The sequence below is a fragment of the Epargyreus clarus genome, unplaced genomic scaffold, assembly GCF_041222505.1.
Source record: "Epargyreus clarus isolate Ecla_fem2 unplaced genomic scaffold, WU_Ecla_fem_2.2 ptg000011l, whole genome shotgun sequence".
Taxonomy (NCBI): domain Eukaryota; kingdom Metazoa; phylum Arthropoda; class Insecta; order Lepidoptera; family Hesperiidae; genus Epargyreus; species Epargyreus clarus.
In genome coordinates this window covers 8,508,454-8,523,604 of record NW_027332219.1, presented here as the reverse complement: position 1 = coordinate 8,523,604, position 15,151 = coordinate 8,508,454, and the positions used below count along the sequence as shown (strand labels likewise).

Here is a 15,151-nt window from a genome sequence, read left to right as displayed (position 1 = left end):
ATTATTATTTTTTTATTATGTAAATTACGCAGTATTAGTATTAGTTATTTATTCGTAAATATTCTCTAAAAATGTTTTTATTTGTCAAGAATTCAAAAAAAGAACTTACAAATAAGCCGTTTGTGGCTTCATTAAAATTCAAGGCGGCCAATACATTCAAAATATCTTTACTAATCTATGGTTAATAATGGCGACATCTATCGGGTCCAAAACTATCCTATCTTTCAAGCTGGGACCAATCATACACACATTTCATTGAAATCGGATGAGTAATTACGGAGATACTGAGATATAGACACAATAATAGAGATTTACTAGCTGACCCGGCAGACGTTGTGTTGCCATATAAATAAACAAAATGTTAGTAGTAGTAGCGGATTCTCAGACCTACTGAATATGCATATAAAATTTGGTGAATATCGGTAAAGTCGTTTCGGAGGATTACGGAAACTAACATTGTTACACGAGAATTTTATAATAAGATGTATTTATAATTTAGAGAATCAAAATTAAAAATATAGTATCAAAATTAAAATCAGAATTATAAAAACAAATCCATTTAAAATAATGGGAGTAACTCCCACAATTTAGAGGAAGTGAACCACGTATGTTAAAATCCGTCAAGCCGCTTGGGCTGCAGGTCGTGCTAAATATTAAACATAAATAAATAAATACCGGCACCACCGTCACATCTATTTCTACCTAACAACAGCAGTGTTAGGCACTGCTGTGTTCCGTTTTGAAGGGTGTGATAAGGGAGACAGACTTTTCCGAGGCGTCCTTAGTCCTCAGGGGTAGCGGCGCATCTGTGTTCGACCTCAGGTAGGAATATCGAATTCTATCTGGGGTTGATTACAGATGTCTATGGGTGCCAGTAGCCACTTACCATCAGGTGGATTGCATGCTCGTCTGCTACTCTTGTATTATAAAAAAAATACATACATACATTACTATAAAAATATTTCCCTCCGCAGTAGTAAGATATTCTCAGTTGTCAAAAACATATTCTCAGTTGTCAAACTACATAAAAATCTACGTATAAAAATTAATTAAAAATATTTTATACACAATTATGAATAAAATGGCTTCAATTTTCACAGTCCTTTACAGTCAGAAGAAAAAAATAACAATAAAATTTTATTTAGATTTCCTAAATAAAATTTTAAGTTAAGCTTCATTTTTACGAGATTTAAAAATATTTAAATCTACAGATTTTGAACTTTGCTTAACTAATGTGATTTTTTAGATGTGAAAGGTCACAGAGTCCATGTAATGTAATGTTATTTTTGTCTTATAACAGCAGTGTGCTGCTATGTTTAAGTCAGCACGGCTGACTTACATATAAGGCGTGGTAAGGCCATCTTAGTCCTCAGGAGTGGTAAAGCATCTGTGGCCGGCTTCAGGTTGAACCTGATCAATATGGTATACTGATGTCCATATGCGAAAGTAGTCACTTAACATCAGGTGCTCTCATATTTAGCTTTTGTTTATAATATTGAAGTAGGAAGCAAGCATACAGTCTGATGGTAAGTGGCAACTGCCACGATAGACATCTGACATCAAACCCAGACAAGATTCCTACCTAAGGGTGGTCACAGATGCGTTGCATCTCGGCTAAGTATATCGTTCTTACCAAATTGTGTAAAGTGGAACACATCAGCGCTTAACACTGCCGTTAATAGGCTGAAATAGGTGTGGCGGTGATGCCATCGAACCACAAAGGGTTTCACCACTTTAAATCTTAACAACTTCAATTTACTAAAAAATGCGTTCGTGTAAATGTCCATAGTAATGACCACTTATAATAACATCGACTGTTTATTTACTTCAATAAAATACCTACAAGTAATTTTCCACTCGAATAATTTACCATATTTTGGTCGTATATTATCACTATTTTCCGAGAAAATAATCCTCGATATTATTGTCGTATTCACCCTTCAAGAAAGTCAGACATGAGATAATATGTACCTGAACTATTTTGGTCCTTAACAACTAAGTGCTATCGACGAATATTGAAGTCTGTTTATCATTACCTTGTCTTTATTTCAGATATCTCATTCTTTATTTTGGGTAAAGAAATGATTTTAAGATAAATAAGGGAGAAAAAAGTTAGAATATCACGAAAAAATACAAGAAATTTTGTGTATTTACTAATTTGTAAACAATTTCTAATTAATAATTAATTAAATTAATTTTGTAAATAAGTTTTATTGGTATATAGTTTAATTATTTTAATTTAGGGTTCGTACACAAAACTGCGATGCGACGTCGCATCGCAAAAATCTGCGAGCTCCCTCGACGCATCGCAAGAACTTGCGAATTGATTCGCATCGCACAGTGGTTGTTGTTGTTGGTCACCCTGAGAGACGCTACGCCGCACGATATCGCATCGCAGCAATTCGCATCGCAATTTTCTGCGTTGCGAATTCGCATCGCGTCGCATCGCAGTTTTGTGTTCGAGCCCTTAATTAGTTATTAATTTAATGTTTTATTTGAGATGATAAATTAGTGGAATAGTAAAATATTTGGCCTCTTATTTAAAGATTTGAATCACATTTGCCTGATATTAATAAATCCTTATATAGCAGGCACTTTAACCGTCTTTTTATAATATTGAAATATCAAACGAGCAGTCCACCTTATGGTAAGCAAACAGTGAAGAAGTAAAATCAAGTAAAAAAGGAGTTATACTTCCATAAAGGAGTAAAATCGAACGATTTGAAAAAGTTTTGAACCAATATGGTTCGACCCTTGTTTCTCTTTTCTATGGTTCGACCGAGAAGGTACCACCGACCTACCTACATATTTCTAGCATGAAGAAGTTTCAGTATATTATATATATTATATATATTATAATATAGGAGTAGCAGACGAGCATGCAGTCCACCTGATGGTAAGTGGCTACTGCCGCCTATGGACATCTGTAATCAACCCCAGATAGGATTGATATTCCTACCTGAGGTCGGCCAGAGATGCGCCGCTACTCCTGAGGACTAAGCTGGAATGCCTCGGAAAAGTCGGAAAATGAAACTATTTCGACAGAAAATGATTTTTCAATTGCAACGACTGTCGAGAATACCGCTCCATTCTAAAATATCTGAAATTATCCGAACGGAAATTCTCTAGCCGGATAAAAACCGTGAAATTATTTCAATAGGGTATAATTTAGAAAGGCAATAATTTAGCAAATTGCCACAGAACTAAGCGTTTTGCAGTGGATTGAAAATTTTGACTCCACGCCAAGAAGTACTGAGTTACGTACCGAAAAGTCTAGTATATTGAAAATCAAGATATGGCCCAAGTTTTTCTTGGTAATGATGAAGAATGGAGATAGTTTGCAAAAGTTGGTTCTGATGCATAGAAAGTATTAGAGTAAACTAAGAGTTGAAAACAGGAAGAAAACACTTGGTATATTGAATTGAAGTATTGAAAGCTGTGACAGACTTAGGAAATATTGTTTTTTTTTTATTTATTGAAGTATCAAACGAGTATGCCTGATAAGATTAGATTCCTATCTGAAGTCGGCAACAGATTTGTTGCAATCTGAGGAGTAAGTTCGACAGCCTCGGATAAGATTATTTTTATAATATAGGAATAGCAGACGAGCATGCAGTCCAGCTGATGGTAAGTGGCTACTGCCGCTCATGGACATCTATAATCAATCCCAGATAAGATTAGTTTCCTACCCGAGGTCGGCAAAAGACGTGCCACTACTCTTGAGGACTAAGCTAGAATACTTCGAAGAAAGTATGTCTCCCTAACCACACCCTTCAAATATGAATTATTTTGACACTGTGATATACCGCTAGCATTTTATTTTTCTTATCAACCGTTTAATATCAACTGCTCATTCGAGATTTTTCTTTGTACTGCATACTCGGCATTCCATTGTGTATAAAAATCAGTAAAATTTAAGTATGCTTCGAGATTTATTTCGAGGGGCGAAAAAAATCAAAATGATTTCTTTTTTTATTTTCTCGGTACGAGACATGAGAGTAGGTATGTCAATATTAGGCAGGAATATTTATGTAAGTTTAAACCAATAATAAAGTCATTTGAAGAAAATTTACTTTAAAAAATATGTTATTCATTAGGAAAATGCTATTCCATTTAGCTATTAATATGTTTATAAAGTTATAAAATTTAAACGAGATGTTATTACATCCCTTTTATTGAAATTTATCAATAGAACACAAATAATTAATTCATTTCATTAATTATGGAGCACAGATAAACAAATTACGTTAATTACGGTAATCATGAATGATTAGATTCAATATGGTGGAAAGCAAAACACGAAAATAGATTCCATTTATAAAATTATATTACACGTGATAGGCACGTGTTGGCGTTGCACGTGTTTATGTATTTGAGAGAGGATTGAATGTATGTTTAATATATTGTATAAAAAACAATTAAAAATTGGATAGATTGAATATTAATTACAGCCGTAAATTAATAAAAATACGTAAATAACATAGTATTAGTTATTTATACGTTAATTTACTCTAAAAATGTATAATTTTTGTCAAGAATTAAAAAAATGTAGGATAAAATCATCCTTTTGTCTTCATTAAATTTCAAGGCGGTATCTTTCTATCAAGTATCTTTCTATTTTACATATCAGAGAATAATGTGAACAAAATTAATAAAAAAAAAAATTATAGCCTACCTAGTCAAGTACTAATAATGTTAAAATCACATGTCAACTGTCAACTGTCAGATAAATACTCACCTGTTGGTGTAGATATTCCCCAATTAGCGGCGGGTACGACAGGTACCTGTCAGACGCCATGTTGTAATACGATCCGTCTAGAGGTGGCATCGGACTCGGAGCTGGGACGTAGTTTTGTTTACCTGTTGACGAATGGCGGGTTAAATGTGTTGTTGTTGATTTGTTGTTGTTGTTGATGTGCTTATTAATAGAGTTGAGTCTGGCATCAAAAATGTGAGATAAATAACAAGAAAGGTGATAGGTCGGTCATTATTAGAGGGCGATATATTTATCCGAGGCGTTTCAATTTATTTCTCAGGGGGAGCACGGCATCCGTGGCAGGGCTCAAGTAGGAATATCTAATCCTATCTGGGGTATTACTGATATCCATGGGCGGCAAACACTAATATAACGTAATAATATGAAGCCGATCACAAATGCGTGACTCCTGAGGTATATTGTATATGTAAAGTAAGTCAGCCAGCAGCACTCTTCCACAGCAGAACACAAGGTCCTCCTCCAAGGAATTCCTCACAAAAAAGGTGCTTTCAACACTCACTGTCTCACACTAGGTTTCTTTGTGAAATCCACATGTATAATACACATTCAGAAATCCACATGTATAATAAAACTTATAATAATAAACGCTTTCTACACTCACAGCCCCACACTAGGATTCCCTGTGTCGTGGGTGCCATGGACACACACAGAGACAAATACGCAACCCCAGACCCAGAAACAGAAATCTAAATTCATCATTTAAATATCTGTCTGGCCGGGGATCGAACCCGGGACCCTTTGCGCTCCGCCCCGCAGGTCGTCATTCAGATGGATGAATGTATCATTCAGGTGGCCGGGAATCGAACTCAGAACTGTTTGCGTGTGAGACGGGTATAATAACCACTGCGCGGGTGATACTGGTTCTACTATTTAAAGTATATCCCAACTCACCAGCACTTCGCCCTAGTGTGCTGTGTCCAGATATGTCCTTGTGTCTGTGTGGGTGCGGCAGCGTGCGCGCGTGGTCGCCCTCGTACACCGCGTAGTTGGGCGGCGGGTAGTCCAGGGGAGGGGGGATGACCAACCCTTGGTCGTCCATGAGGTAGGCGTCGGTCTGTGGACAAAGATGTACTTGATAGATTAATCAATCTTAATCTTAACCAATAATAATTTAATCCAATATCAGCCTACCACTGTTTGAACTATGACAATTGTCGCCGGAAAATGTTTAAAATTTCGAAATTTACGAAATTGTTTATACTATCGTTTATACCTTAGTGATATTAAATCTTAATTTATTAATTAAGTAAGACTTGGCGTTCATATCGTTTATACCCTAGTAATATTAAATCTTGATTTATTAATATATAATCTTAATTTATTAAAAATTAAGATTATTTATTAAGATATTATTTTAATTTATTAAGAATTAAGATAATATCTTAATAAATTAAGATTTAATATTACTAGGCTATAAACGATATGAGAGTTAAGTCTTACTTAAGTCAAATGCTGCTATTATTTAAAGTAGTGATCAATAAAAACTTTGAACCTTGGTTGACTTGCATAAATCACACGAAAAAAACTTGTAATCTATGCAGGATATCACATTTCTTTAATACATGAATTAAATGAATAATTAATATTTTATTCATCAGGTTAGCGCTTACGGACATCAATAACATAGATCAATAGAATATCGGTGGTATTTTCATAATCGAAATATCTGAGAATATCTTACCTGGTTCAACATATGCCTATTCGGCATCGACGGCACTTCAGGTATCGGCGGTGGTTGTCTATCATCACCATCATCTTGAGAATACGTCTCAGATTTCTCCGACACAGAACTCAGTGTCTCTCCTGTCATAGTATCGTTGTACGATGATGGGGCGTACATCTCTATGGTTGCTGATTTTGATGATTGTCCGGCTTGCTCTGATAAATGATGATTTTGATAAAAATGATAAGAATGATGCTATTTCAAAAAAAATATCTTTAAACGTCAACTCAAATGTATCTTGCGTTGTAAGAACAATAATATGTATATAAAAATGGGTATTGGTACACATATATGTGATACTTAAATTCAAGGATAATTTGAGATACTACCATGAAACTTGACCATGATTTTTTTTATATAAGTTTATTTTAACTGGCCATATTACGACTATTTGCTTAAGACGCGAATAAAGTACGAGTGGAACTAATAGGTTACAGACAAGAAGACAAACAAGCGTATAAAAATCGTTCAAATGCTTTGTCGAGAATTGAACTCGATACTAATTCAATAGATACTCAGCTATTATCAAATAACTAATTAAAATATATATGAGATATTTGAAAATTCGTTTTGGAATTGAAAAAATTGACTTCATTGAAAGTTGAAACGCTATATGTAACATTTGAAAAGAAATAATTTAATATGAATGGTTTCTGAATTCTTAGAAATATGACATATAAAAGGATTCTTGAATTCTTAGAAGTACTATTGAAGACTGATGTTGAAAATATAGAAACTGAAATAGTTACAACTAATCACGCTACTTTTATAAATAAAAGTTATATTGAAATCAAACACACACAACATTAAAACAAGACACACAATGGTATGATCACATCTATAGAACATTTAAAAAAGGCGATAGTTGTCCGTGGCATCCTAAACTAATTGTTTGTGGTTAAAATTCTTAAAAGAACTAAAAATTCTTAAAAATTTTCAAAGTTTTTCATTAGAGGTTAAGTTGAAAAGTAAGCTGACACTCTGAAATATTTTATTAAACGTGAAGTGTAATTCTCAGTGTTTTATAAAATAAATTTCCATTATTTATTAAGCGTTAAGGGGTAAGTTTTCAAAGATCCATTCTTAGAGCTCATTTAAGTAAATAGAATACTCAGGTGTAAAATTTCATGCTTCTAATGCTCTTGCTTTGTCTGTCAATTTATCTTAGACTTTTATTAAGTAGATGAAGATGCTAACACTTTTTTGTCTGATGTCTTTATTTGTCATGCACAAATGTGAAGTTTATTTAAATTAAAGGTGACATCTTTATCCTTGGGAGTGCCCCGAAGGATTAATATGTCACCTAAAGGGTAACTCAACTGTCCTTCTCCTTCAAAAAACAAGAACGGCTTCATGCTAGCAATAGGTGTGGTGGTACTACTTTCTCAGTTGAATTATATTGGTTCTACTAACTTTTGAAAATATTACTACTCATTTACGCTACGTTAGCTTACGTCCTTATGACATCAGCTTTATGGTAGTAACAGACCAGTATAACTTAGTCCAGTAATTTTAGAAATTAGCCCGAACAAATAAAAAGACAGACAGTAAAAAAATTTTAGTATTTGTTTTCTTATACGTACCATATATACTTTCGTATGCATTAAGTAAAAAGCTGTTATTTCGTAATAAACAGACACTTAAATTTTATTTATTTGTAGATACACAAACCACAGGCTGAATAGAGTGACAAGCGAATTAGTTGCTAACCACATTGTACGCTCCATTTAAAATAGTTAGACCACTAACAATCACCCACAAACAATATGCTTAGAGAGGCCACAGAGACAAATAATAAAACAGTAGATCCATGGTAATCCGACAAACGTTTTAATGGTGTCAGATTGACAAAGGCGAACGTTAAAGTACCCTGACCCTTTGTAAGAAGGAACTTATTAAAAGGAAGTACCTTGTAATCCGATAAATTAAAAAATAAATGTTTTTATACGTAAAACAAAGCAACGCAAGCACGGTTTTAATAAAGAATTTTAGCCGCAGCCGTGTAATATGATGTATTCTAATAAATTGACGAATCTACCCTGTCGGATTAAGCCTCCTTTATGTCAACACATCTATAAAAGCGTCAGATATGGGCAGTGTCAGACAAAATTATATTTTTCTAAACAATATTTTGACAAGCACGCTATACCTGCGCGGCGTATGATAGATTAAAATACGTAAGTACGCATCGTATAGGAGAACACTATTTGCACTCATCTGACACACTCGATGTCTTTAAATGTAAATGAAACCTTTCGGGTGTCAGGTGAGATGGGACCGAATCACCATGGATCTAATGTTGACAAAAATACATAACAGAACAAAACAGAACAGAACTTACCTTTCAATCGCCGGGAGCGTCTTTTCAAAATAAAACAAGCAACTAAAGCGGCGTTTATCAAAATCAATATAGCTCCAGTAATAGACACATACACAATGACAGTTTTGGACACGTCAGATGTTTCTACGTATTCTGTTGATACTACATTCAGCTCGCCTACTTCAGATGAAGCTAATGAAAGGAGAGAGAAAATAAAAGAAATTAGCAAACAAGGAATGAACGTAGAGATGAGAACTGACGGAGTTGAAGATATTTATCATAGTTTACTTTGTAGATGTAAGATTTGAAATCAAATCAATTGTCAAGGGTAAATGTTTTTTTTTTCTAATAAAATATTTTATAATACTACTATTTACTCAAATATAATTGACTTGTCTACATTTCATAACAATGAAATGAATATTCTAGAAATTGAGTGATCTTTTCCGCCTTTTTAAAAAAAGTAACAAAATGTTGCAATTACTTATTTCGAAAATCTTAAAAGTATGTATATGTATAAATGCACGACTTTAATTTGATATGTAATAAACTCAGATAAGCGTTTTTATTTTATACATATTTGCCTAACAATTTAACGATTAACTGTTTGTTGATATAAAACATGATATGATTTTATCGATAGTATTCCTACCATCAAAAGATTTTTCAACAAAAATCTTAAGTGTAGATATTTATATATTTATCCAATACAAAGTTATTCACCACTTTCTTAAATCACCTGCGTGTAACACAAATTGTAAATTGTTAATTGTAGAATGTAAACCTTGAGAGCCTTACAAGTTGAAGACGAACTAAATCGATACCAACAAAACTAATTTTGTTGAAGTTAATAGTCAAACATTCTTTAGCAAAAGCAATATAACTTTGCCCAACTATGTGCCTTTAATGGTCCCTTTGTCACTATTAAAGAAATAACTAAAATAGTTGTATAATGAATCGCTAATAAATTACTATTGAAGCAAATAATGATAAGTTTTTAATTATTAAAGTCTTGAGTGCTAATTAACGAGCTCAAACGCTATCGATAAGTTTTTAGAGTCGAAGAATAATGTTATACAACTGTTTTCTTATAACGATCCTTCAGTAACAATGTTACCTAATTGGCATTCTTCTTTACAATTTCATATTTCTAGATGTCTTTTAATAATACTAAGTTTTATTTTGTTCTTTGAATTTATAATCAATTGTGTTTCTTCGTATTTCCTATTGTTTTCTATGTGTACCACAGGGAATGTCATTAGGTTTTGTATGTTTTATATACCGTTACCAAGATATTTTTAAATATTATATCAGTAGGTATTATTTATATTAAGCAGTAGGAATTTGTAAAATCTTTGTATATTAGTATGTAATTGCAATATTTTTGTAAATCAGTTTATTAAAACATACGGAATGTTTGGGTCCGTAAAACTTGAAAAGTAGCTAATGGATTCCTTTGAAATTTGTAAACAACGTTTAATTTGTTATTTAAGACTGTTTTTATGTACTTTTTATCGCATTTTCACATTGGTATATATTTAATGTATTATTTAATAGTAAATTGAGCCACAGAAAAGCGTAGCCATTGGTGTAATATACAATTCCTCCTTGACAAAACCATTGATTCCTTAAACTTTCATTATGACCTTTACATTTTATTAAATATCTTCAAGTCCAGCGAAGGGAGGATCCAAATCTACGACCACATCAATCGAACCAAACCTCGTATCCGTTTGTTCGTCCGCCTGTGCAGACAGAACCCTACTAGCAGCACGTTCAGGAGTATCAAAGCCGTCCCCACTATCGTCCCGGTTATGATAAACACACCGGGTACATTGTACGAGTTGTATTCCTCAGATTGCACTGAGGAAATTATTACGTCTGTAGCGAGAGGTATCATTTCAGTTGCATTTGGAGAAATGTGTGGAGGTAAATGCTTCTCACTTGATGTTAAGTGGTTGAGTGACATAGACGAAGTAACGGAATAGACTCCTAAATTTTTTACTATTAATTTTTCATTGCGCTTGTTTGAGCCAATTAGTATGTCAATCAGATAAATTTGTGGCAAATACAGTACGGACATGCTAAAAAAATCCTTTATAAATAGGAGTGTATTTAGCATTGTGTACAATACACATATTTACGCGTATATACGTGTAAATGTGCGTATGAACATTTTACTTATTGTGTGATATTACGAGTATATTTAGTCACTTCCTCTATGTTACCCAAGTACCTCTCATAGAGCTGTAGTTTTGCTTGAAGACTGATAGAGATACAACAATTCTGCTTCTTAAACTAGTGAATTATTTCTTTAGCTGCTTTGCAGCAGATAGGGCTGCTTTATAGTGGACTTTACAAAGAGGATTCTACCAACTCTAATATGAGTGATAGAATCCAATTTGTGTTATAATTGTAATGTATCTATAAACAACATTAAATAGAAGAGAATGACTTTAAGGATACACCGAAAAGATTAATCTGTTTCGATTACAGGCAACATCCGTTATTAATACTCAATCTGTCCAAATTGTGTTAAAGATCGAAATTTGTTAATTTTTAGTATGAAGTCAAATTTCTATCTTTGGTAATCAAAACATTGGATAGTTTGATTATTAATAACAGGCGTAGATATGATTGATTATTAATAACATCGTATTAATATCACGATGATATTAATACGATGAGCAGAAATAAAACATATTTCATTTACATTTTACTTAAATAATTTGATTACAAATTTTGAATTTTACTTTGAAATATTTGCAAATATACGAGTAGGGGCTTGTATATCTTTGAAATTAATTTCGAAATTAATATTAATATTTACAGTCACTTGGGTAAAATTCACAAAATTACGAAATTGAGCAAAATTTGCGGGTACGTCGTAAAATAAATTAAAGTTAATAATTTTGGGTAAATTTTTATCACTGCACAAAATGTGAACTGCCGCTAAAATTTGAATAGAGAAACGATTTGAATTTTAATATTGCATATTCAATTTTGTAATAATTATTTAAATCGCGAACATAAATCCAAATAAATATTGTGGTAACCGCGTTTGAAGCTTACAAATTGAATGAAAGCTCACAAAAATCTGAGATATTTTTTTATCTTTATTGAAATTGGTCGAGTAACTAACTTAATGTAACTTTACAGTAGAGATTTTAAAATTATTTACTTTAGATTTGCAATATGATTTATATTATTGTTGCAATATATTTTAGTCATCTGTAATTGAAACATCAAACAAATGGATATACTGTTAAATGGTTACTGCTGACCATGGATATTTTTAATCTATAGAAAATAGTGTTGTTTCTGTCGCTGACTTGCTAATTAGGATATTAAGATACAAAACACTATACTGAATAATAATTAAAATATTTTCATATAAAGTTTCAAAGTCAAAAATCTAAAAATGTAATCAAATTTTTATCTTACTTTTTATCTTCATCTAATGCGTTTTTAAAATTAAGATAAACTTAAAATATGAGTAATAGGTACATTTACAAGAAAATCGATATGACAAACAATAATTTCGAAATCTTTAGGACTAGACACTGTTTATATTGTATCGATGTCTATAAACGTACCTAATTTAACATCACAATTATCATCTAAATACTTACTAAGTGTGGTAGCTTTAGTATCATCAGGTCTGTATTTGCTTTGGCCAATTTTGTTGATAGCCATTACAGAGAATACATAGTCTGTATTCCGTTCTAGACCACCAATTGTGAAAGTCGTCGAATTCCTCGGAACTACATCTTCGTATTTATATGAATCGTCGTATATTTTTCTGAAAACATTTTTATGTCAAATTTTCTTAAATAATTTCGTCGTATTATGTGTGTCAATGTTTATATATGTAACTATTTCAATTTAATATGGGAGTATGAGAGTAATTATAATTTAGTGTTTATAATATTTGACGTAATTTGTCATGTAATAAAAACCGTAATAGTATAAAGGTTTAATGGCAAACATGCACGTCACATTTTTCAATATTATGCGCTTATTACAAATTAGTTTTCATATTTTAATGGTGGAGGAAAACATTGCGATAATAAACAGCGATATATAAACAGGATAGCGATAAGAAACAAAGTTTAATAAAGATGTATGATATCTACAAATTCGCACCTCTTCGAAATGTGGTTAAATCCTCATTTTGAGAAGAGACTCGTGATCAGCAGTGGGAGAATAATGGGTGGGAGAGTAATGATGATATCACACTTACCGATATCGTATCCTGAACCATGGGTTCAATCCCCCATCGAAGCCTGGAACCCATTCTAACGTTACCGAATTGTGCGTGACGTTAGTAACCATTATTGATATGATGGGATCTGAAAATAAAGTAATATTAAGCATCTTTGATGACAAGGATAATGACGTTCTTATCATTATGGACAAAATAAATAGATCACTTATGTATATTTAAAACATTTTTGATAAGGAATCGAAGGAGGAAATCTTTACATGAAAGATTTATTTTTTCTGATCAATTTTCAGTATTGTAGAAGTTATGTGACAGGTATGAATAGCCAGAATTAGATCTGAGTTCAATATTTAGGAGGTCCAATTAAAAATCTAATGGACATTTGTATTCAAATTTAAATGTTCATTTGATTTTGAATTAGATTTTCAAATTTACACTTATGTGATAATCTACATATTATCACAATATTGTTCGAAGTGATGATAATTTTCAAGTGGAATGATGAAGTAATCAAAAACAAGGAGATCTACAATGACAACGATAACCTTAAGCTTATTTAAGCCGAAAATATAACATTCATCACAGATCAAAAGAAATCCAGCTAAAATTAAACTTCACTAAATTTAGATCAAAGGAAATTGGGTCAGTATCTATTTTCTTGGATTCAAAATTTGAAGATCTTTCACCCCATTTGTTAATTAATTTGAGTCAACTAAATTACTTGGAAGTCCACCCACACACCGAAATTGATTGTGTGGGTGTTTCAAGTTTACGGTTTGTTTTCCTTTAACTTTATTATGACTAGTAACAGACTCTGTTTTAGAATAAATATTAAATTCAGTTTCTCAATATAATGAACTTGAGTTTAATGCCCTCTAGAATATAAAATGGATTTAAAAGTGGCTGAATTCTTCGTATTTTATTTCTGATACCACTGTCACATCTATTTCTGTTATAACAGCATTTTTAACGCTGCTTTGCTCTTCTCTAATGTGTTAAGGCTTCGAAGTATTCCTTAGTTCTTAAGTTCGTCTCTCTAGTGCCTTAGTTTTCTCTTAGTTAGCACACATCTGTGACCAACTTTAGGTAGGACTCTAATCTGATCTAGAGTTCATAACATATGTTCATGACCTCCCGTGAATTACAGTTCTTCTTTTACTTCCTAAAAAAGGTCTAAAAAATCATTATTACCTGGAGAGCTAGTAATATCCAACTTAACCGAAGTGGTGCTGAAACCCAGATCATTCCTAGCGCCGCACTCATAGGAACCATAATCAGAAGAGCTGACGTCATTGATGAGGAGCACCGAGGTGTACGTCACCGGGTCTGTTTTGTGGAACTCAGCAAAGTACTTGGTAGAGGTGTTGACTGGGAGCTTGGCGCCGTTCTTCGACCAAGTGAAGTTTGGTGCGGGCGCTGCTTTGCATCTAGGAAATGGGATAGCGATAATAAAATAAATTATATTTATTTTATATATGCCTGTTGACGCACTTATAAATTGTCAGTTACAATATTTTTTACTTAAACTACGGTTGGGTCCGGTAACCAAATGCGATCTTAACTGAGAAGATCCGGTAAGAAACTCAGCGGGTTTCCCTTTTTTTCGATAAAATTTATATTTATTTTCTTTTTATAACAGTATACTAACTTTTATATGTAAGATGTATAAAAGTATTGAAGGCTGAAGGTAGTAGAACCCTTTGTGGGTTGACTTCGGCGGCACCATCGTCACATCTATTTCTGCGTAATAACAGCGGTGTTAAGCGCTGCTGTGATCTGGTTTGAAGGATGTGGTAAGGGAGTCGCTTATCCGATGCGTACCACTGGTCCTAAAGGGTGTCCAAGGTTACTCGAGGGTCCTCACGGAAGCATATGTGGCTGACCTCTATCAATCGTAATTTTATCTGGTTGATTACAGATGCCCATGCACGTCACTAATTACCATCATCAATTTTATTAGATTTAACGATCATTCTAAATAATAAATTAATAACAAATTCTAAATATGTCTAATTTTCGTTCATATTCACATACGTTTATAATTGAAACATTGGAGCTGCTGAAACCAATAATGACCCAAATATTGTGAAAACTGTATTTTCCGGT

At 32.8% G+C, this 15,151-nt stretch overlaps 1 protein-coding gene across 1 annotated transcript in view; it reads right to left on the bottom strand.

Moving 5' to 3' along the window:
- sns (sticks and stones) overlaps positions 1 to 15,151 on the bottom strand; it is a 340,736-nt gene that overhangs the window by 12,138 nt on the left and 313,447 nt on the right. Inside the window, exons 20-26 of the mRNA XM_073077924.1 lie at positions 14,237 to 14,472; positions 13,064 to 13,172; positions 12,453 to 12,622; positions 8,842 to 9,012; positions 6,459 to 6,655; positions 5,669 to 5,831; positions 4,739 to 4,860 (exon numbers count right to left, since the gene is read on the bottom strand). Coding sequence (XP_072934025.1) covers positions 4,739 to 4,860; positions 5,669 to 5,831; positions 6,459 to 6,655; positions 8,842 to 9,012; positions 12,453 to 12,622; positions 13,064 to 13,172; positions 14,237 to 14,472 — 1,168 coding nt within the window. The remainder of the gene's footprint in view (positions 1 to 4,738; positions 4,861 to 5,668; positions 5,832 to 6,458; positions 6,656 to 8,841; positions 9,013 to 12,452; positions 12,623 to 13,063; positions 13,173 to 14,236; positions 14,473 to 15,151) is intronic.